At 33.5% G+C, this 22,679-nt stretch overlaps 4 protein-coding genes across 5 annotated transcripts; 2 read left to right on the top strand and 2 right to left on the bottom strand.

Moving 5' to 3' along the window:
• Positions 1 to 426: 426 nt before the first annotated feature.
• Positions 427 to 4,246, bottom strand: LOC123918087 (protein trichome birefringence-like 12). 2 transcript variants are annotated; one of them, XM_045970031.1, is made up of 4 exons: positions 3,595 to 4,246; positions 2,091 to 2,228; positions 1,392 to 1,641; positions 427 to 1,180 (listed from the first exon to the last, which is right to left on the bottom strand). In XM_045970031.1, exons 1-4 carry the CDS (start codon positions 4,122 to 4,124, stop codon positions 887 to 889), a joined length of 1,212 nt encoding a protein of 403 aa, XP_045825987.1. In that variant the 5' UTR covers positions 4,125 to 4,246; the 3' UTR covers positions 427 to 886. The 2 variants fall into 2 exon arrangements, with proteins under 2 accessions (XP_045825987.1, XP_045825988.1); XM_045970032.1 differs by having other exon boundaries at positions 427 to 1,157; positions 3,595 to 4,189.
• A 1,368-nt stretch (positions 4,247 to 5,614) lies between these two features.
• LOC123918084 (pentatricopeptide repeat-containing protein At4g35850, mitochondrial-like) lies at positions 5,615 to 12,344 on the bottom strand. Its single transcript, XM_045970026.1, has 13 exons — positions 12,020 to 12,344; positions 11,794 to 11,947; positions 11,380 to 11,542; positions 10,567 to 10,632; positions 10,349 to 10,446; positions 9,668 to 9,785; positions 9,372 to 9,581; positions 8,697 to 8,773; positions 7,681 to 7,774; positions 6,857 to 6,922; positions 6,695 to 6,772; positions 6,487 to 6,588; positions 5,615 to 5,963 (listed from the first exon to the last, which is right to left on the bottom strand). Exons 1-13 carry the CDS (start codon positions 12,042 to 12,044, stop codon positions 5,883 to 5,885), a joined length of 1,332 nt encoding a protein of 443 aa, XP_045825982.1. The 5' UTR covers positions 12,045 to 12,344; the 3' UTR covers positions 5,615 to 5,882.
• A 2,958-nt stretch (positions 12,345 to 15,302) lies between these two features.
• Positions 15,303 to 22,679, top strand: LOC123918083 (phosphoglycerate mutase-like protein 1). Its single transcript, XM_045970025.1, has 8 exons — positions 15,303 to 15,475; positions 15,561 to 15,820; positions 16,834 to 16,999; positions 17,940 to 18,014; positions 18,169 to 18,257; positions 18,887 to 19,006; positions 19,527 to 19,571; positions 19,665 to 22,679. Exons 2-8 carry the CDS (start codon positions 15,573 to 15,575, stop codon positions 19,771 to 19,773), a joined length of 852 nt encoding a protein of 283 aa, XP_045825981.1. The 5' UTR covers positions 15,303 to 15,475; positions 15,561 to 15,572; the 3' UTR covers positions 19,774 to 22,679.
• On the top strand, positions 21,217 to 22,679 carry LOC123918082. Its single transcript, XM_045970024.1, has one exon. It carries the CDS (start codon positions 21,217 to 21,219, stop codon positions 22,609 to 22,611), a length of 1,395 nt encoding a protein of 464 aa, XP_045825980.1. The 3' UTR covers positions 22,612 to 22,679.

Raw genomic sequence — 22,679 nt, 5'->3', positions numbered from 1 at the left:
TTTTTGTTCTTAGGCGTCTTTAGCAGAACTGGTCACATGGATTCACAAGTGAGAACTATTCAAATGTTCATCAGCAGCAGAACTTAATGATTTCAAGAAGTTAATTGAAAGAGAGCTTTAAAGAGTTGAGAAATGTGTTGTGCCAGCAATTGGTTCTCAAAGTGTTGTCTGCCAAACATGAAATATTTTTATATATTCCCTATGATGACCAGTTTGATGCTAACGTGATCCATAATTCAATGCCCTTGGCAATCTTTAATTTCAGTGATAACACTTTTAAAGAATGTTTTTTTCCCAATTATTACAAACATTGGCACACAACAAGGGAGAAAACTATAGTATAGAAAATATTTTCTGTGAAAAGTGGTGCACACTGCACCTATAACTGATCTCAAACACTTATAAACAAATCGAATAAGTTATAAATTAATTGAAATGACCAGCCAAAAAAAGACTGTTTAATTAAATAACGGGTCAACACACCCATTGCTTAAAATTTCCTTCACAAGCTTATTATTGGTCTAATACTATAATGCACTAATAAATTTCAAAAATTTGAATAAAAGATTCCACACTACAATAGTAATAACAGTTGAATGAAAGAATTCAATGCTAATATAGACAAGGTCCTATGAAGATATGTATTGAAAAAGTCCAAAGGAAGCCGCTTTTGCTTGGGCAAATTAGTAGGTGGCAGTGGCATCTACCATCAAAAGTCAACGAGCAAAGTTTTCTTCCATCCAACACCAACCTTTGACATTTCATGTACAACTCAAGATTTTCATATATTTGTCCCACCACTTGGCAGCATGCTCCTCAACATCTCCAATAGAAAATTTCAATGTATAGTTTGATATGCAAGATTTACTTTGACAGCTTCTCCATTTTATATAGCCAACCCAGTGCTACCAAAACCATCAAGGATCAGTTGTGATAAAATATCGACCCATGTGTCGGGGACACCCGGCAGACACCAATGCATGCAATCCTGACCCCAAATTGCCACTGCATCCTTCCTTCCAAGCCATATTGCTGGATGAGCATCAGCTCTAAACTCGCTTAAATGTGTAAAGTCAACCAATTCGATATCTGTGCCTTGTAATGCCTTTTCAATCACAAAATTCATCTCTCTTGCTTCCTTGTTAACTCCGTTGTTCCTGGGATCAAACCACAAGTCAAGCTGTTCATGTATTAGTATCTTGTTCTTTAGGCCAATGCTTGAAAGCGCACGGGGCAGAGAACAAATAGAGAAAGTCTATCAAAAACGATAAATATCCAAGCCGTTAAGAAAAACATTGAATGTTAAGCTAGAGTTTGATGTTAATGCGAGATATTATGCTAGTACACATCAGTAAAATTAGGGACAATAGGTAAAGTCTTAGAAAACACACCTCATTCTCTTCAAGTGGCTTGTTGAACAAGCAACTACCGTTTTGATTCCAATCTCCGCCATAAAAGTGCCTTGGGGATTGTAAACGCCAGAACTTAAGTGTGTTTTTAGGAAATTCTTTTTCTATGTATGTGATCATGTTACCAAGGACAACATTAAGTCCATCCAACATCCCAAGTGGAGGAACTATTGGTTGTCCTGCTTTATAGAAGACAACAGGTTTCTCCCTTGGGAATTTGTCATGATTCCACCTATTAATTAAAGACAAAATCGAAAATGACTTAGTATGGATTAGCTTATAGGAACTTTTAAACTAAAACCAGTATTTGAGATGAAGGCATTGATTAAACTTATGAGATAAGCCATTGGTTAAGGTTTTCATGGTTATCACAAGATTACTTCAGCATCTTCCTTCTATATGTACTTGTGGAAAAGTTTATCCAAACTAGATCTATATATCTATATACTCAATCATCCGAATGGTTGACAAAAACTAGAGATCAATTGCATCAGAGCATAGAAACTATATAAGTAATCTTTTTCAGTTCTTTTTAGTGTTTTCACTACATTTGCTTACTTAATTCATTAAACTTTCTAGAAATGCATATTGGCTGTCAAAACTAAAGCTAATATTGAAGTGGTACTGGAATACGGGATCATTCAGAAGTTTCAAGATTAAAGAAAAATTATGAAAAATTACCAGTGACCAGTATTAAACAGCAGGACATCATAGAAACCTGCAATTTTAGCCCATTCATCTGCAGGAACATCAACGTCAACTCTATGAATACCTTCAGATCCATCTTGCGTCCCAGCTTCAGATTGTTTTGGCTGCCACCTTTGTTTAATCAGTAATTAGAACATAAGGTTGCCATTTCAAAAATTATAATGCAGAAACAAGATAATAAACAAGTAACTGAAAAATAGGATACACAAAAGAAAGAAACAGGGATAGATGACTTTGATTGTCGCCGCCATTCCTACTTTTTTATCGATTCAAATTAGATCAATTATCGATTCAAATTAGATCAAATAATTACATGTGAGTCCAATATAATATAATCATTATTACCTAATTTATAAGTCCCCCATCCATACCCTGTTAAAATTACATTTGAACACACTATTGGTATTGACACCGGAGGAAAAAGAAGTCATTCAATATCCATAAACATATTTTTAAAACAAAAATGAAGTTTAGTAACTACTGAGATCCTAAAAAGGATATGAGGAGAAAACAGCGCTATTATCTTTGTTCAGATGCATGTATATAACTTAGTATAGTATAATAGCTTATTCATGGTGGATAAAGGACTTAATATGATGCAAGAAACTCAGATAAGTGAACTTGTTAGAACAATGCAGAGACTGAAACGGGCATGTCACACATCTTTATGCATGTCTTAAGGTCTTGTTTGGATAAACAACTTAATTAAGCATTTATAGCATAGACACTTATTATCATATAAGTGTTTTTTTATGAGTTATTTATGACAACAGATAAAATAAACTCAAATTGTTTCCATATAAACTGTAAGTTGTTTTCATAAGCTATCGTAGAGAGCTTATGACATGCAGCCGAAAACAACTTACGGACATATCTTGTTCTGGACTAGGCCTAGGCCCATGCTCAGTCCAATACCTACGGACCTAACCAGCCAATTTTGGGGGTCCATCTCCCCCCTTGGATCCCAATGGACAGAAACATCTCCATCCGTAACTTCCACTCAATCAATCCAGGCCTTAATGACCTTGATTATCTCCTACCATTGATGAGGATTTGTAACCGCTTCCCCCTCAACAATGACTGAGACTCTGTGTCGGGCCTATAAATACTCATCCCTCCGAAGGATTCAGTACATTATTCTACAACCTTATATCTCTCACTTCACACATCTTACTAACTTGAGCGTCGGAGTGTTACAACTTACATGTAGTCCACCATCCAAAAATTTCAACTTTGACGCGACATACTCAACGCTGGCCACTACTTTCTAATCAAGTAATATCATATCTATTATCATAAGTTCTCTCAAATATTCTGAAAATTGTTTGTGTGAGTAGATAAACTCAAATAACTCAATTCAAACAGGCCTTGAATCTTACATCATTCACTTAGATTTCAATCACCTACCCAATACAATCTATTTGCAAAATTCTAAACTTAAAAACAAAAATAAAATAGTTATAAACAAGAACATTACTGGTATTTGGAGAGCAAAACCGCACGATGATAAGCAACAGTAACATTAAACTTAGGAAAATAAGCACCCCTCCAAGCACCCTTTTTTTTCCACTTACGAGCACCTTCATCAGCAACCCTAAGAATACACAAAAAAGAAACCAAAAAATTTTCATTAAGCGAATCCCCAACAAACCCAACATTCTTATTTCTCATCAAACCCAAAAACCGAAACGGATCAATCCTCGGCAAATCACAACCACGAGGAACCCATTTCCACGAATTGATCAAGCTCAAATTTTGTCTCTGGTTTCTGATACAATTCCATGAGTTTCGATGAAAGGGACATGTGTGATCGTAGAGTGGGTTGTGATTGGGATCGAAAACCCAGTTGCCTATGAAGAAGTTACAGTTGGAGGATGAGAGTAATTGTGAGGTTAAAGGAGGAGGGGGTGTAGAGAGAGAGATGAATGAAGAGATGAGATAGATTGATAAAAGTGTTACTAAGATGAGACAAGGGAATAGTTGTGAAGATGGTAGCTTTGGGGACATTGTTGTAATGCTATTGCTGGGATTGAATTTGAATCCATGTTTACTCTCTTTGATAAATCATTTGTTTTTCTATTTCCTTTTTAATTTTTTTTTGACAAAATTGCATTTTTTTTTATTTGCATAATTCACAAAATTGCATTTGCATCCTTAAACTTATGTGTTTGTATTAAACTTTACCAAGCTTCTCTTCGAGGAAGAGCGTCGAGGCAGCAACCAGAGGGTACTCACTCGGTTTGACAACGGATGGATTCGAACCTCGGTCCATTGCATATATGATATATATAATGTAGTATCTTTACCGAGTGATCTAAGCTCACACAACAACTTAAATTTTAATTTTCCACATTGTGAGAGCCGATTCTTTTTTTTTTTGACATTGTTGTGTAAAATAATTTTATCATAATTTGATAAGCTTAATAAAGATTTAATATTTTATGGATGTTTTAAAATTATAATTAAAAAGTAAAAGTATGCGTCAAGTCCCGTGAGCTTAGTTCAGTTGGCATTACATTATATATGGGCCGGAATTTGAACCCTAATCATCTTAATTATCCACTTAAAGATGAAATTTCTAGCCACATTGCTACTTGACAAAAAAAATTGTGTCAATATTATGAATTCTCCTTGGTGTAAAACTATTTAACACCATTTTTGAGGAATTCAAATCTTAAAAAAAAAAAAAAATTGTTGATATATTCGATTCTATGACTTTAATACAATTTTAGTTTTCTAATTTGCGTCATTCACATTTTAGTACTTTAATTTTAAATTTCAGATCTCACAATTTAATATATTTAGTGCTGAATTTCCACGATATAAGTTTACAAATGAGATGGTTTACTACTTTGATCTCTGATATAAACAAAATTTTGTCCAAAATTGAGACTAGATATATAAATTTCTTTTGTATTTAAACAAATTCTATTATATTTGAGATTAGAGAGAATATGTGGTTATATCTAGGTTAATGAATAAAAATGAGTTGAGTTGCAATGTCAGTGAAGTATAGCTTACTACATCCTTACAGTTCAGGGGATCAAATTATAAATTTAGAAATAAAGACATCAAAATTGGAAGTGAACCAAAAGAAAGTGACCAAAACTATATTTAAAATTTTAAACCTATTATTTTTTAATTGTATAAGATTTACAAGAATATGCATAAGTATTAAGGAAACAAATCCTCTCATGTTGTATTGTTTTGTCGTATACTATTCTCAACTACTACTTGTTTTCACTACTGAATGCCCGATCGTGGGTATGGAGCCGGCATCGATCATTCAGCGTGCTAAAATTAAGGTCACGGTGTAAAGTGTTTGGACGGTCAAGATTTTCACCGGTAGCTCCAACCATTAGAGATGATCCATATCCCTTTAACAAAAATGTGAACCACATCTGGCAGCAACATTAAACACATCCTAGAGTGTTTGTTCTCCAAGAAAATATTACCTCTTAGGCTCTTATTGAACAAACAAATTTTAATAAAAGAAATCAAGGACAATAATCTATCATTCATTTATATTTAAATAATAAATCAACGGTTGATAACAAAAGAACTACTGCATCAATTTTAATGAGATACACCTTAAACCGGGTCAATGAGACCGAGTGAATGAATGTGTAGGATCAACTCATACATGAACCAAGTGAATAATTCTGGTAACTTGCTCATGAATTCTTTTATCAAAACAGAAAAACCTATCAACAGCTAATAGAATTCATAACAAAAAGGAAATAACATAAGTTTCTACACATTATTTCACCTAAATCTCGAGCGAAGGTTGTTATACATTTGAGTAACCAACATGAGTCTTGGATCATCTTGAGGAATCTGACGATCCTGCAATTCCACATACATAGCAGTGAGTGAGCATCAAGGGTATAATCCAATTGTATGATAACTAGATCAGATGATATGTGACTAATCAATCTACTAAGAGGACAATAATTAGTGAACTACATGTTGAACCTAAATAATGGATGCAAACGTGGACATACAATGTGTGATCCGTTTAACATAAATGATTTATGTTTGGATACGTTTATGTGATGAAAGTGAATTGAACAATAAATTTGTGTAGAAAGCATGTTTGGTTTGGAGGCAAAAACTGAAAATCTTAGCTTCAAGTTAGAATCAATTGTAGAGGCAAAATCAATTCTAATCAAAACCCCCAGACATACCAAGATCAAATTTTAGTATTTCAGAATCACTTTTGACTCTTCCAAAAGTGAATCCAAACATGCACACCCCAATCAAATTAAAAGATCAATGTGTTCTACTATAAAAAGTTTTGCAACAAATAAAAAAAAAATATCTCAAAGCACATAAAAAGCATGATGCATTGCTGAGGTGAATAACTTACTTTCAAACCCTGGTAGTATGCTTCCACTGCAGCTAACGACGGGTATACATTACGGGCTCGCATTAAGTCCCATATGTAGTTAGCATTAGTATATCCTCCGGTCTATGAATAAAAAAACAAAATAAACACATTTAACTCATAGGCAACATGTGTTAATTATCTCATACCAAGCACATAACAAGAGGATATAATTTAAGAGTTTGTTTACCTTTTCACCAGCAGCCATAAGCAGGAGCTCACTTCCCATTTTCGAATTCATGAAAAAGTTTCTTTCATTCATCCTTACCTACAAGATTTAAATTTGAAATCTTTAAACATACCAAATTAATTGCAAATTAACAAAGTTAATGAAGAATCTATGATAACCTACCAGCGTATCTTGAGAAATTTGCATTCCTTTCTCAGTGTAGCCAACCATTGCCCCCTCTGCAAGTGTCTGAAATTGTGTTGGTTTGTATAATTCATTAATCAATAAGCATTTTATACAATTTGTGAAAAAACATTAGTACTATTATTTAGTAAACATTAGTGGAGTTCAACAAGGTTCCTCCTAGAATACACATACATGAACAGTCGTTAAACACTAAATGCTAGAGGAGAAGTAGAAATTAAGGGTCTATTTACTGTAACTCAAATTAAGGGTCTATTTAGTTTGAGAAAATGTTTTCTGTTTTTTAACTTTAAAATTTCAAAACTATCAACTTGTTTTCATTCTATTTTCAGTTTTCAAATATTTGTAGGCAAAACAGTAAAAACAAAATGGCACTTGTGTAATTAAAAGTGAAAACAGAAAAATTAAAACATAAAACACTTTCTCAAACCAAACAGCCCTAAAGAGAGCAACCAGCATTTTAAAATTCACACACATACGCCCTAAGCCACTTCCAAAAAGGCATACTTAGGCTCTCTGAGGAAAAACATCTTAATTAAGCACTTATATCATATAAATGCTTATGCATAAGCTATTTCTATAACAAAAGATTAAATAATGTCAAATTATTTTCATATAAAATATAAGTTGTTTTCGTAAGCTCTCTCAAACAGTCTCACAAGTGGTTATGCCCGTAGATAAACTCAAATAAGCCATCCAAACAGGCCATTTGTCACATTACTGATATATAGGAGAAAATATAAGCATTCAACTACAACAATTGGTATTTATTGTACAAGAAAATTATATGTGAGAAAACTCACCACATAAAGTTCTGCAGCATTACCCTTTCCTAAATTTATACAGTCATCAAAATATTGAAGACCACGGTCAATCTCTCCAGCACGACAATAACACCTGCATATTAATGGTAATCAGATTTAAAACTGAAATTTGTATATAATGCACTACAAAACAGTTGAAACAGCAGCAAGAAATGAGGATTTGGTCTAGAACAAAAAAAGTTCAAACTGCAAACATGTTTCCTTACTTCACCACAACCAAGTTGACCAAGTTTGATGGTTACAAGAATTCCTTTTACAAGTAGTATAGGAATCTGTTTTTGAGTAGCTATTTGAAGTTTCATTTCCCTGGTGTTGATAAATGTTTAATAAAGAGATTAGGAAGGTTGTTCCCTAAATCTCTCTTTCTGCATCACAGACAGCACTTTATAGTACTTTAATATCTGCGTTTACAAAACATTATGGGGTCAACTTGTTCTTTATAGCGACATAAACTCAAAGACACATTCCCTCCTATTGGTAAGACTAATGAATTGCAAACAATACAAGGGATTGTGTTAGAAAGTGTGTTAGAGAATATGTTGATAGCATCTCGAATAAATATAACTCGCTTCAAAAACTTATTGTATAACAATTGTTCTTGATATAGTAAGAAGTATTTTTCATTTACTTTTGACAAGTATTTCCATTAAATTTTCTATTTCTTTTGTAACTACGCGGTTGCCATGTTTCAATTAGGTGCCACAACACCGACTATAAAACTATAAAAGTTTTTTGGCATGACAGCATACACCATTGGTAACGCGAAGACATGCTAAAACCTAGACGATGGCATGCAACAAAGGCGAGAAAAAGAGAAACAATTAATCAATGCACTAGTTATTGATGATATAGATAGCGTCTAACTTCAAGCGAGCATAAATTCCAGTTTTGTTAATCTACATTTACATACTACCATAAAGCTATAGTATGATAAAATGCATGTTTACAGGCTATCTGAATAGTGCAAGAGAAATTAATAATCAATAATTAATTACCTAATTACTTGCATGGAAATATAGATATCAGGAGTTTTATTCTCCTTGCTCAGCATTTCAAGAAGTTCATCCGTCAACTGCCAAAATTAGACATCAACCATACATGTTTAGCGACCATATACATGTCACATTTGATATATAAATAAACAAATCTTCAAAAATGACATGTAACATTATGGTTTAATGACATCACACCAAAATTGCTTGCTGCGAGTAAAGCCGAAATGATGTAGGTAAAGAATATTTGAAAGAAATGTGCAATATTAACCAGTAAAGTGGATATATTGATTTGAGTTAAATGCCAAATAGACATCCAAATAACATGCATAACCAATTTTTACTAAATGTACATTGATGATTTGATCCAATATCTCAAAGTCACGGTTGAATGATTTCAAGCCACCCAAGCAGGAAGCATCAGAATAAGAACTTAAAAGCATGAAAGAACCCAGTGTTGGCAACCGCAGATCGCAGAAAATAACAGTATGTTCAAATTCCGCTATGCTAAAGCGCTGCTATGGCCGCTATTTGACAGCACTTAGTACTAAATTGCATATTGCAGAACAATAGAGCAGTTTGTTAAAATTCCGCAACACTATAGTGCCGCTAGATGACAACACTGCAAGAACCATTTAATAATATCATGAAATTTCATACAGACATGGCACTTCATACCTTAACATTCTTGAAGTCCGCAGCAGCATTAAATGCAGTATGATAAGCTGTAAATTGCCTGTTCAAGAATCCTGCACGCCTATTAACGTAATCTGCTGTTGGTAAGTTATATAACTCCTCGTCAGAAACACCCATCATCACATTCTCAGCATTGGCACTGTCTGTTTCTACTGAAGTCCATATCTTCGACCTCTCCACAAACTCAGTAACCTTTTTTTCACCGAACAATAAGTTCAAAGATTACTACAAAATACAGCATAATACATGTCAAATAAAGAAATAGATACACAACCTACTTTTGCATCAAAATCATCAGTAAAAGGTGCTTTGTTCTTGTGTGCAACTATAAGCCCAGCATAGCAGAACTTGTTTAATCCTAGACCAGCTGCAGTCATATCACGGACAATGGCATACCTGGATCATAAATTTGAATAATTAAATGTTTTGAAAAAGACAACTTGAAATAAGAAACCCCCTACTTTACTTCAAAGAAAAATTAGATCGAGATTGTAGGCAGGCAAGCTTGATTCGTTAGGCAATTAAGAGTAGCATCACACAACACATTGATAATCCATGCCATAATGATTTGACAAAGTTTAAGTGAAAGCATGAATGAAAAAAAAAATCAACTTTCAGTGAAGTACTAGTAACAGTGAAACTTGGGTAAAAACACGGAAACTAAAAAAATATCTTGGATAGGAAACGAAATCATAAGACGATATGTTTCCTTCAGGGTCATTCTTTTATGGTAAATGCTAATGAGTGTCCTAAGGGCATTGCTTAGCAAGTTGAAAGAAGTTATCAATGGAACTTCTGATTTTATTACATTGAAAAGAGATATGCTTATCTTTTCAATGATTAATTACCTTGCTTGGAAACCTTAAACAATGTCCTTATGGCACTTGTTAGCAAGACCCTTCTTTTATTAATAGTAAATAGATTAGATGATAAATTAAAGCAGCAGCAATATAACATACACTCTGTCTATGCGTCCTTGGGCTGCACACGCATGCAGCAAGCAGATGTAGGTTTGTACGTTTGGCTTTACTTCCATGGATTTCATCTCCTCCAAAATCTTCATTTAAGAAGACAACAAATGAAAACATTATACATCTAAAGACGAGGAAGCAATAAGTGCTTATAATGCAGTATAACATTATAAGCCTGTCTATAAGAATTACATGGTGACAGGTACCTGAATAGCCTGATCAGCGATCTTACATTTCCCACAGGTTGAAATTAGAAAGTTGTAAAAGGTAACCTACATCATCAATATGAGACTAGTCATTGATCTCCAAAAATAATAAAGTTTGTGAAGTGGAAGTTTATACTATACTATACTATACTATACTATCAACAAGCATAAAGGGGCTGTGGCATGTTATGAGAAAACAATTGAACAGTGATTCTGCAATGCATGTAAACATCCAATCACCTTTTCATGAATACATGCACATAAAACAAAGCTGCCACATTGTAAAATACAAAGTCTACATCCTCTAGTTACTTATAGCCGATTGAAGTCACATGTTTCTGACCAAAAAACAAAAATAACCACTGTATTTAGCATGGCGTCTTGGAAAGATTATATAGAAAAAAGAGAAATTCATATTACTCAAGACTATCCACATTCCACAGCTGTTTCAATAAGAGACAGAAAAGGGGGCTTAACCAAACACACCATCAAGACATTGAACTTAAAAAAAAAAACTGAGTACAATTATTTTATTTTAACCATTTTTATTTGACAGTAACAAGGAAAAAGGAGCAGAACTAGTTAAAATATGTCAACTTCAAATCACATATATCAGCAACCAACTGAAATTTCAATTTTCAGGTAACGAAGTTATTTTGTGCAAATTATCAACAAAATCCGCAAAGTAAACACTTTTTAATCATACAACATCAAACAGTACACATCCAAGATCTCATATCAACATCATAACTGAAAACGACAAGTTGTAAATGCATAAACTTGTGAAGAAAACAAATAAAAAATAGTACATACATCAGGAACCAAACCCATGGTTTTCATTTGGTCCTTGAAGAAGAAAGCATCTTGCATATTAGAGACTCTCATGCTTCCAACAGCAAGGGAATGAAAAGTGTCACGGGTTGGCTTCACTCCATCAAGCATCATATCATCATACACATCCCTCAGCAAAAACATCCTACCAAACAATTCATCAAACCCAAAAAATATTATTTCTTGTAAATAAAATTGAAAAATTGGGTGTCTCAAATTAATCAACAAAAGAAAAAAAAGCAAAAAAGAGTAACGCCCTACTTGGATAAGAAAACTTAATTAAGCGCTTACTCCCTCCAGCACTAAATTAACATATTCTTATTTCTTAAACCCCAATTTGATGATTTTCATTTCTACATTTCTTTTTTATGAAATAAAAATGAAAAGAAAGAGAACCTTCTTTGAGCATTGAGAGAACCTAATACAGTGTTGTATTCAGCAACATTGTTAGCGTAGTTCCTCTTGGAATACTCTTCGGATGAAACATTGAAGAATCGGGGACCCGAAACCCGACACAGTAACCCATCACGCACTGCAAAACGGGTTTTACCTGCAAAAATGAAATGTAGTTGAGATTCAGAAAAATCAGAAATTGAAAATGAAATTGAAGAAGACGAAATACCTAAGAGAGATTGAAGAAACTTCATTTCTTCGTTAAACCCTTGCGTTTTGTTTGTTACAACTCTGAGACAAATTATAATATGGCAATGCCGAAAGTCTGCTGCGGAGGCTAGGGTTTGTTAAGGGGGGGGCAGAGTTTCTCAGAGAAATTTCACAGAAGAAAGAGAAAATCGATTGTGAAATTAATGGAGGAAGAACGCCGCCTCCGTGACGGACAGAGACCGGCGGCGAGAGGAAGTGAGGCGAAGATGGAATGGAACAATACAAGAAGACAACCAGACGGCAGCGTTCGTGTTGCTTTTGTCTGTGCTTTACTTTTTTTTCTTAAAACAAATACTTAATTATAAACTTTTAATCTCAACCATCTAACTTATGTTTGCCACATGTCGACCATCTGTGCAATTAACAGGAATAAAAGGAGAAAATTTCTCGACCCACCACAATATTTCTCTCCTACCCAAAAAATTCTGAAAACGTTTTTTGAATTTTTTATAGTGTAAATTTTATATTAAAAAAACACTTCGAAACATATTTTCCGAAATTTTTGCGTGCTAGAGAATAGGGAAGAAATGTTGTGGTGGTTGACAAGTTTTCATAAAAGTAACTACTGAAATAGGAGCAAAGCTGCGCTCGTGAAGAGATTAACTATGGTAATAAATTTGCTGAAATAAATAATGATAAAATTAAATTAAACATTATGAATAAAATATAAGTGGATATATTTATTTAAAAAAATGGAAAATAAAAAATATTTAGAATAAATGTGAAATCGAAAAAATATTGAATTTGATAAAATAATTGATTGAAATGAATTATGATAAAATATAGTTATACTTTAAACAAAAATATAATTATAAACTAATCAGAAAATTAAGAAATGTCAAAGTAATATATTCCCCCATCCCAAAATATAAGAAAAAATGAGTCAAATTTGGACCAAATACATTCATTTTTTTTATCAAATTTTGTTTATATTTTGAGATGAATGGAGTATATACTTTGTTACAGAGATATATGTTAAATACTAGAAAAGAAAAAATAATCTATTTGAAAGAAACAAACATTTGTTGAGATATTTATATCAAACTAAATTACTCCGTGTTTTTTTTGAAAAAATAATAATCAAGAATAAACATGTAGTCATGACATAGAGTATATTATATTATTTTATGTGGCATGCTAAACTGTACCCTGAATAAATGGTTGAGAAAACAAAAACAGATACAAAAGCAAAAAAATTAAGTAAAAAAATATTGTTTTTAAAAAATTTAAACTATTAAATATATGTATTTGGTGACACATTAAATGTACTACTTTTAAGATTACATTACTATTTTTATTTTTTAAACAATTCTCTCGGAATACTATTTAATATTTTATTCATTTTATACTACATTACATTGATATGATGCGCGTACAAATTAAATACTCTATAAAATTATATATATATATATATATATATATATATATATATATATATATATATATATATATATATATATATATATATTAAAATACTAAATAGGTTTCCAACCACTAATTTTAACCCTAATGGCTAATTGTATTAACCAATCATAACTTTTAAATTATTTTCTTTAAAAAATAAATAATAAAAAAATTAACAATTGTAATTAATTATTTTTATTTAGCCACATGTCATATTACTTCTAATGATTTGTCATATGTCACATTTAATCTGAAGCATTCACATCTTTTTATTTCATTTCTATTCATACATCATTATACATCATTATCCTTTTCATATGTCCAATTTAATTACCAAGAAATCTAATTGTTTCAAATGAAAAGTTTTTTTTTTAAGCAATGAAAAGTTGTACAAATTTAATTTCACATAAGTACCTATCTTTCCGATGGACATTATAAATACTTTTTTATTTCTTTGTTTCTTTTTCAATTCTTTCCACCACGCAAGTCATTTGGAAAGAGTTGGTTTTCTTCTTTACCTATGTTGTTACCTTTTTTTTTTTTTATCTTCCATTCACATTCACCTCTTCATCCTTCTTATTTTCATTTTGTTCCTTTTAATGTGTTTGCTCATGGTATTAGGTAATAGTTCGTCATTTTAACTATTTTTGTTTCCTCCCTTAATTACTTGCATTCAAGATATTTGCAGCAGTAGGTTTAATTCATATGTTTTGAATATCTATAAAATCTTTTGTTTTTGTAGATATACTAATTTACATTGGTTGATCTAACAAATACTTTATTTTAATTTTTGTCCAGGTAGAAGTTTAATTCATCATGCAATTGCCTTTATATATGCTACTTATTTATTTTGGGTTTATATCATGGAAGTATATATTAAATAGTGTATTGTTTTTTATTTATTTTTACTTTTTAATGTTTGCATTATATATATTTTGATTTTAATTTAGAGATTGATATACTTGATCTATATGTATAAAAGATTTATATTATAATTGTGTTTCTTCAAGCAATTGACCCTGTTTATGTTTAATAATTGATTTGTTTGTTTGATTTTTGGTTACAAAGTTGAAAGAACTTGAAGAACTATGTTTGTACCAAAAAAACAACTTATGAACTATGTACATCTTGCCTAAAAAAAAGTATGTTCATGATTTTATTTATTTTTATTTCAAGTTTCAACTATAGGTCATTCCTTCTTCAATTATTTAAATTTTTTAATTGACGTTATATTATAAACAACAAATAACACCCGTACATCGCATGGATAAGAGTCTAGTAAAAAATTAAAAAAACTCACTCCATTCCTAATTATAATATTCTTTTTTTTTAAAAAAAAAAATCATAAATATACGACCATGTATACATTTCTGAAGCACTTAGTATTCTTTTTCCAAGCATATCCCTTATTTATCTTGAAAATATTATTAACATTAACTTTCTTTTTAATTTCCTTTTTTATATCATCAACAAAGTTTTTTGCTGGACATTATTAGTTAATCATCATTATTAATTATGTGAACACCCCTATTAATATCAAATGTTAACGAGTGACTCTGGATCACTCTTTAAGGCTTTAAATAATAAATATTTTATTGAATTTTTATGAGAATGCGTAAAATCAACGCATTAAAATTATAGTATTTTTTTATAATTTTTTTTTAAATAGAATACTTAAGAGTGACCGGAACATTCGTTAACAAGACCTTTAATTAATTATTGAAAGGCAAAGAAAATATTTGAAATAAGATTTGTCGTGGCTCCGATAATTTAGCTGGCTAAGAATGCTTAGAGATATGATATGTGTCAAAAAAAAAAAAAAAAAAGAATGCTTAGAGATATGAAATGTAATTTGATGTGATGTGAGTTTGATGGAAATGGAAATAAATCCTACCATACCACTCTACTCGCTCCTTGAACTGCCAAGAACAACAGAAACAACACCACAAAATTAAAATTAAATACATCGCACTCACTCACTCACTCGTTCTCTCGATCTGCTACTGCTAGAGTACGTTACGCTCCATACACCTTCTTCGATCCATAATATCATTCTCTTAACCGTTGACTCTATGTGATTGGTTGTTGTTTACCAGATTCAGAGCAATATGGATTCTGTTGCCGGTACGTGTCTGTTTCCGTTACATCGTAGCAAAACGATTCATCTCGTGAGACACGCTCAGGGGATTCACAATGTAGAAGGAGACAAAAACTACAAAGCGTACTTGAATCCTGAATATTTTGATGCTCATCTCACTCCTCTTGGATGGGAACAGGTTCATAATTTGCGTAAGCATGTTCATTCATCTGGATTGATTAATCAGATTGATCTTGTTATTGCTTCTCCTTTGATGAGGTACTATTTCTTAGATTCCTTTGATGTGATTCAATTTCATTTTGAATGTTGATTTTGGTGGATGGATTTGCAATTTTATTGTATTTGATAACGCTAGGAATCTTCGCCAACATATTCCAAAGTTATTGGAATTTAAATTTTAGATGTGATTCTTTTGATTTAATGTGTTTGAGCTATGTGAAAGAAGCAAAAGAGAGATAGAGATAAATACATACGATGTTAAATACTTTGTCAGTATTTTGATGGTTAGAAGACACTTGTATGTCCCCGTGAGCATAACTCAGTTGGTACTTGGTAGGGACATTCCACATAATATGCAAGGACCGAAGTTCGAATTCTGGTACTCCCACTTATTCACCTAAAAAGGTGAAATTCTAGCCACTAGGCTACTTGACAACAAAAAATAAAAAAGATAAGACACCTGTTTATGAAATATGTTCTTGAAAGTTATTTCTTCCATTAGTAAATGTGGAATGTCAATGACTTATACATATGTAATGTTAAATTGTCAATTTGATTGCTTGGTTGGAATCTTTGTTTGACATCATTGCTTTCTACAATGTAAACATTTGAAATTTTCTTAGCCATTTTTTCAAACATATGTGTCTTGTTTTGTGTAAATCCACGAACTCTGTAACCAAATTGACAATATTGTTTAGGGATTTCATGCAGGCATTGGCAATCTTGTTGGTTAATAATGCTAACATCTACTTAACATCTCACATCAGCCTTTTCTTTACGTCATGTGTTACTAACACCGACTTAACAGAGTGATTGTTTGTTATTAAGTTATCACAAGCTGTAACTTTTGAGTACCAATTTCTGTAAATGTGCACTTTTAGTCTTAGAGACCCAAAGTAACACAGGGTGTCACTTTTAGATCCTACCCCTGTTGTTTTTTATGGGATCTTAAAGGTCTTTTAAGATATATTTTTGTTTGTGAAAATTACTATGCAACTGTGTTGAGGCAAAAGACAGTCTTTAACTTTGTTTCATACAAATAATGGCTTCAGGACTTTGCAAACAGCTGTTGGGGTATTTGGTGGGGAGGGATACAGTGATGATAAAACGGATGTGCTGCCTCTTATGGTGGCAAATGCAGGAAATAGCTTTCATGGTGCAATTTCAAGTCTTAATTGCCCACCAATTGTTGCTGGCGAACTTTGTCGTGAACATTTGGTATGCAACGCTACATTCTGAACATATTTTTTGCCTGTTTCGGAAGAGTTTTATGTTGGTACATGTGCTAGGTTTAATTAACAAGATTAATCCTCATCTCAGCATGGCAGGTTGTGTGTCTTGGTCATAACATTATTTTAAGTGTTAAGATAGTGCCTTCTACCTACACTCATCGTTAAGTTGCAATCTTACTTTTCAGGGAGAGAAGGGAAAAATTTAGAATTTTATTACTTCAGAGTGAATAGACATTAGATGGTTTATCTTCACCCCCCTCTAATTTGATCAGAATCCCCCACATGCCCCCCTCCTCCCCATTTACCGGGAGATACCTTCCAGCAGTGCAAATCTTACCGGGAGATATCATCCGGTAGTGTGAATCTTATTAAGATATCTCCGGGCAGTGCTTTTTGCAATGCGGGGGGCAAAGTGCAGCCATCTAAACTTAACCTATAATTCACAGTTAATTGACCACAATAAACCCAAAAGAATCTGACAGCAAAATTTGTACATGAAAAGAGAGAAAAGTGTTGAATACTTAAACGGGTGTAACAAGTACCTAATACTTGCTCAGTATGAGTACGGAAACCATATAAAATATGGTGCATCATAGTGGATAAACTATAAATAATCGGTACGGTAGTGTGAAGAGTGATTATTAAGCAGTATCAAACAAATTTTCCGGGCGACTGAATGATTGAAGCATAGAAACATTGAAAGAGAAAATGACAATAAATTTAAAGCTCAGGTGTATCTAAATTAGTAATAAAGAAGAAAGAAGGAAATCAATTTATATATTTGTTGCTTCTTTATTTTATTTTCCCAACTACAAAATTAACAGAAGTTTATCGTTTATGAGTAAATAGGGTTCCTTAGTCTTGTTATTAACATTGACATATGGATTATGGACCTTACAAATTTCTCCAAATTTTTCCTCATGTAGGGAGTTCATCCCTGTGACAAGAGAAGAAGTGTCAGCGAGTATCAGTTTCTTTTTCCTGCTGTTGATTTTTCACTGGCAAGTGCTTATACCAAGTGCCTGAATGCTTGTGGTTTATTATTTTATAGAAGATAGCTTATAACTTATTCCTTTCTGTTATCTGTATAAAGGGTAGCCAACATTTAATTGTTGCCTTTGGGTTTATATTAGTCTCTTCAAGTGTTCGTTTCAGATAGACAGTGATGAGGATGTTTGGTGGAAGGATAATGTAAGAGAGACAAAGGAGGAACTCGCAGAAAGGGGGCTGAAGTTCTTTAACTGGTATGTGTGTGTAATTAGTCACTTACAACCATCAACCTTCAAGATTTTGTTAATACTGCATTGAGAAACACTAAAATTAGATTTTAATATAATTAGCCACTTAATGAAGATCTACTATCAGCCTATTTGGTATATAAGATTTCATCCAACACAAAATTGATATTTCTTACATTCCAAGACAGTTTTTCCAGAAACTCCCCTTTACTTCCTTTAGTCCATGGTTCCCACAATCTAAAACCAATATGTATGACTCTTTCCAACAGGAATATCTTCACTGAAATTTATTGTGACCATCGATGTTGGAAATAATTTTACTTGCTTAATTTCTTCATCTGATATTTCAGCAAGCCATCATTTTTTGATAAAAAAAATAAAAGAAGCAAGCCATCATTTATTATTTGGATCACTACATTTATCTCCCAAGCTGTGATAAATGACTAGATATGTAGTTGTTGTATTTATCTTTTTTGATTATTAGAACTTCATGTAGTTTATATATTTAGTAAAATATTCAATTTTTTTTAACTTCTCATTACTTTTATGAAAGAAACTGGACATCGCCACTAATTGTGATATAATTCAAATTGCCATTAAACTTCTCATTACTTTTGCTTTTCACTTTATCTCAGGTTGTGGACAAGAAAAGAGCAGGAGATAGCGATTGTTACACACAGTGGATTCTTGTTTCACACTCTAACTAAGTTTGGAAATGATTGCCACCCCTCGGTGAAGAAAGAAATATGCAAACAGTAAGTTCTCAATACCTCGTGCCTCCACTCTAGTAATTTGTAATCTGCTTCTCCTGTTATGTGAGGGGTGAGTTGTTCTTTTTTATGTAGTAGCGGTCAGTTTTATTCAGTACTTTAGATTCTTTAATTTGGGATCAAGTTCCTGCAATTGTGTTAGGCATCCAAGAATTGAATTCCAAAGAAAAAACAATTTTATTCAGAAATAGAATAGAAAAGAATAGGAGATAATCTCTCCTTCACGATAGAGAATACTCTATTCACAATTACAATATTCAAAGATGCTTTCTACCTACCCTTTGTGTTTTCTTATATTTATACACATACTCTATAACAATTCAAGTAACTAGCTAACTAACTTCTATAACAACTCTTAACTACTTTAATTGTTCTAATTTCCATCTATTCTATAATTCTAACAAACTGTTGGTGTTAAACATGAGGACAAATCTGACTTAGTGGGAGCTATTCCTCAATTTATAGAGTGAAGCAAATGTTTGACTAATTGTGCATACCTTTGCAGCTTTGCCAATTGTGAGCTTCGCTCCATGGTCATTGTGGATAGAAAGTGAGTTTGCAAATACATCCTATATGACCTTTATTACACACTTAAAACTCTAGTCTTGATTATAATTTGTTTAAATTTATGTTTTTCGTCCAGTATGATAGGATCCGAAGAATCAACAACCAACTATCCAGGCAAACCTTCGTGGATGGACGAGCTTAAGGATGATGTTGTGGATGAGAACGTCGAGAAGCAGGGGGTTTAGTTTTGCTACATGTATGTGTTTAGTGCCATTTAAACATTCAACTGTTGGACATATAATCATTTACTATTTGAAGATGACTCATACGGAATCTAACATGATGTTTTCAGATTTTACTCACTGCTAAAGCCTTGCAGCTAACATTTAATGTCTGCTAGAAATATATATTGGGAGAAATAGTTGTTGAATCAAGTAAATTGTGTAGGCAAAATCCAGATCCAATTTTGTCCTCCGCAAAAAAGAAAACACAACTTTTAGTCTCTTGAAAAATAAAACACAAACAATCTAGTCTCTATCTAAACATCTATCTAAAAATTGAGTTTTTCTACGTTGATGTTAACGTTTTAATCTTGCATGTCACTATCACTCCATTGTATTACTTCTCTACTATTTTGCCCATCTAGGATCAAGATTGGTTGTTGTTGTTGAACTTTTACACAGTTCAACACAGTAATGAATCTTAGCTATTGATTTGAGGTCAGAAGGTCTAGATCTACAATCAAATTACAGCTTAAAGTGATCTAAGCTGTCGATTTAAATTGGATGGTTGAAAATTGTAACTGCCTGACATAGTTACGGTAGGAAATCTAATTCCGCCCATGTCTTACTTCTTTATTTTGGCTTACTTCTTTATTTTTTTTTTAGGAAGTGTCTTACTTCTTTATTATCACGCAGTTACAACCAAAGGGCATATAATTTCTTTTAATTATGATTAATGAAGAATCAAGTGAGTTGGGGACATTTTTATCACAAAATTTGAATCTAATACATCCCCACCCAAAAGCACTTTCCTTATCCTCCTAAGATTTAGAATTAGAACCAGATACAAACATATGTTTTGGCTATAGGGGGTCTCCACAAAATCGCAGTCGATAATAGCTCTGATAGCAACTTAATATTTTTTTCTATTTCTGAAAAATGGAAATACATGGAACATGTAGTACCAAAAGTTTCACGTGAACTATCTACATACAAGTGCAAACAAAGCTAGAGAAAAGAAAGAAGATGCCCTGCCTCATAATTTTGATTCAAGTCAACAACATAATGAATCATACTCTTTACCCTTATCCTTCCCACTCTCTTAATCAATTCCACGTGGGTCCCTCTTTTACCCTACAACCAAAATGTCCAGCTATTCCTTTTCCACCACGACACACAAAATGTTATCCTCACCATCACCAACCACATTTTCAACCAACAAAACATAGCATTCACAACGCCACACCCTCTCATTTATCAAAACCCCAAACACTACCTTACAAAAATCTCAATAAACAAACAAAAGAAACACTCTACTCTACTAGGTGTATATTAAAAAACATTTAAAAATTAATCATGCAGAAAAACGTTACTATTATTTCTCTCTCTCTTTTTCGCGGGGTCTTCATTAAAGAAGCATAAAGCAAACACTTTTGTCAAACAACTAGTCTTCACTCTTCAAGTTCAATGGATACTTATCAATATCCACCGTCATATCCAGATTCCGGCAACTCATCGCCGCGTTCGAGAGAAATTGATTTCGATAATCCCTCCTCATGGGAGGAGCAACAGAATTACAAAGCAAAGTTCATGTGTAGTTACGGTGGAAAGATCCAACCACGCAGCCACGACAATCAACTTTCTTATATCGGGGGCGACACCAAAATACTAGCCGTCGATCGTAACATCAAGTTTCAAGCCTTTCTCTCGAAGCTATCCACTCTCTGCGACGCAATTCAACAAGATGTAACGTTCAAGTACCAACTTCCCGGTGAAGAACTCGATGCTCTTATCTCCGTTACAACTGAAGATGATCTTGAACATATGATGCATGAGTACGATCGTCTCTATCGTCCTTCTTCAAAACCGGTTAGAATGAGGCTTTTCATATTCATTTCTCCGAATTCGGGTTTGGTTTCGGTTTCTCAACCCGATCCACTTAAACCTCATTCCAACGCTGATTTTCTCTTTGGTACTCTTGATAACAAAACCATAGCTCCACCGTCTCATCCTCCTTCATATGCTGCTGCTGTGAAATATCATGATCCTGTGGCGGATCTTGTTGCTCCGGTAACTGAGTATCCGCCACGTGGAGTTGTTGATGAGAGTGTTGAGATTCAGAGGCAGTTACAGCGTTTGCAGGTTTCTGAGACTGAGCAGCAGAATTTGTATCGGAGAAGTGTAGATGGATTCACCGGAGGTTTTGCTGCTGCTGCTGCTACCGTTGCTCCTGGAGGTGAATATTACATGCAGAAGATGCCGGAGAAAGTTGCGTCGACGAATTCTCCAACTGCTGTTCATCATCCTGCAGGTTACTGGCCGGAAAAGCAATTTTCCGGCGAAGGTTTTCCGATGCCGGGGATAAATACTTCCGGTGGTGGGGATCAGCATGTTTACATGATGCAGCCACCGCCGGGGACATTCTACCACGCACCTCAGATGATGCGTCCACCGACAGCGCAGGTGAGTCAGGGGTATTACGCTGTGCAGCGAATGTCTACTGATGGATACCGGGAACAGCCGGTATATGGCGGCGTTCCGCCTCAGAGCGTGGCGTTTTCGTCTGCGGGTCAGGGGAGTTTGGCACCGGCTCAGCCGGTCAAACCTTCTGCTTATGCAGAAGGATATGGCTTAGTTAGGCCAGCTGGTGTAGCGGATAATGCGGGCAGTGGTGGATATGCGCAAGTGGCGTATGATAGTGCAAGTGGGAGACATGTTTATTATACTGCACCTGGAGGTGTGGTACATGCGCCGCAGTATCAAGGGGTTACTCCGGTATTCAGCAATGATATGAGAACGGCTGCAGTTCCTGTGGGCCAGGATCCTAAAGTGGTAAACAAAAGTTCACAAGGATCTGTGTGATTATTGTTGCTGTGATTAATTATGTTAATTTTGAAATACTAATATGCCAATAAATGTTGTTTTTCTTA

This window comes from Trifolium pratense, linkage group LG3 (genome assembly GCF_020283565.1).
Source record: "Trifolium pratense cultivar HEN17-A07 linkage group LG3, ARS_RC_1.1, whole genome shotgun sequence".
In the NCBI taxonomy this organism is placed as follows: Eukaryota; Viridiplantae; Streptophyta; class Magnoliopsida; order Fabales; family Fabaceae; genus Trifolium; species Trifolium pratense.
Note: the sequence above shows the minus strand (reverse complement) of the source record. Positions and strands in the feature narration are given on the sequence as shown.

Excerpts from the sequence above, each read along its gene's own strand:
- LOC123918082 (XM_045970024.1), top strand. The coding sequence starts at position 21,217 with ATGGATACTTATCAATATCCACCGTCATATCCAGATTCCGGCAACTCA.
- LOC123918087 (XM_045970031.1), bottom strand. The coding sequence starts at position 4,124 with ATGTCCCCAAAGCTACCATCTTCACAACTATTCCCTTGTCTCATCTTA. Across the intron at positions 2,229-3,594 it reads GTTTTGCTCTCCAAATACCA|GTGGCAGCCAAAACAATCTG; the intron begins GTAATGTTCTTG and ends GATTAAACAAAG. Across the intron at positions 1,181-1,391 it reads AGCCACTTGAAGAGAATGAG|CTTGACTTGTGGTTTGATCC; the intron begins GTGTGTTTTCTA and ends ATACATGAACAG.
- LOC123918083 (XM_045970025.1), top strand. The coding sequence starts at position 15,573 with ATGGATTCTGTTGCCGGTACGTGTCTGTTTCCGTTACATCGTAGCAAA. Across the intron at positions 18,015-18,168 it reads CTGCTGTTGATTTTTCACTG|ATAGACAGTGATGAGGATGT; the intron begins GCAAGTGCTTAT and ends TGTTCGTTTCAG. Across the intron at positions 19,572-19,664 it reads ATGGTCATTGTGGATAGAAA|TATGATAGGATCCGAAGAAT; the intron begins GTGAGTTTGCAA and ends TTTTTCGTCCAG.
- LOC123918084 (XM_045970026.1), bottom strand. The coding sequence starts at position 12,044 with ATGAAGTTTCTTCAATCTCTCTTAG. Across the intron at positions 11,948-12,019 it reads GTTTCTTCAATCTCTCTTAG|GTAAAACCCGTTTTGCAGTG; the intron begins GTATTTCGTCTT and ends TCATTTTTGCAG. Across the intron at positions 10,447-10,566 it reads TCGCTGATCAGGCTATTCAG|ATTTTGGAGGAGATGAAATC; the intron begins GTACCTGTCACC and ends TCTTAAATGAAG.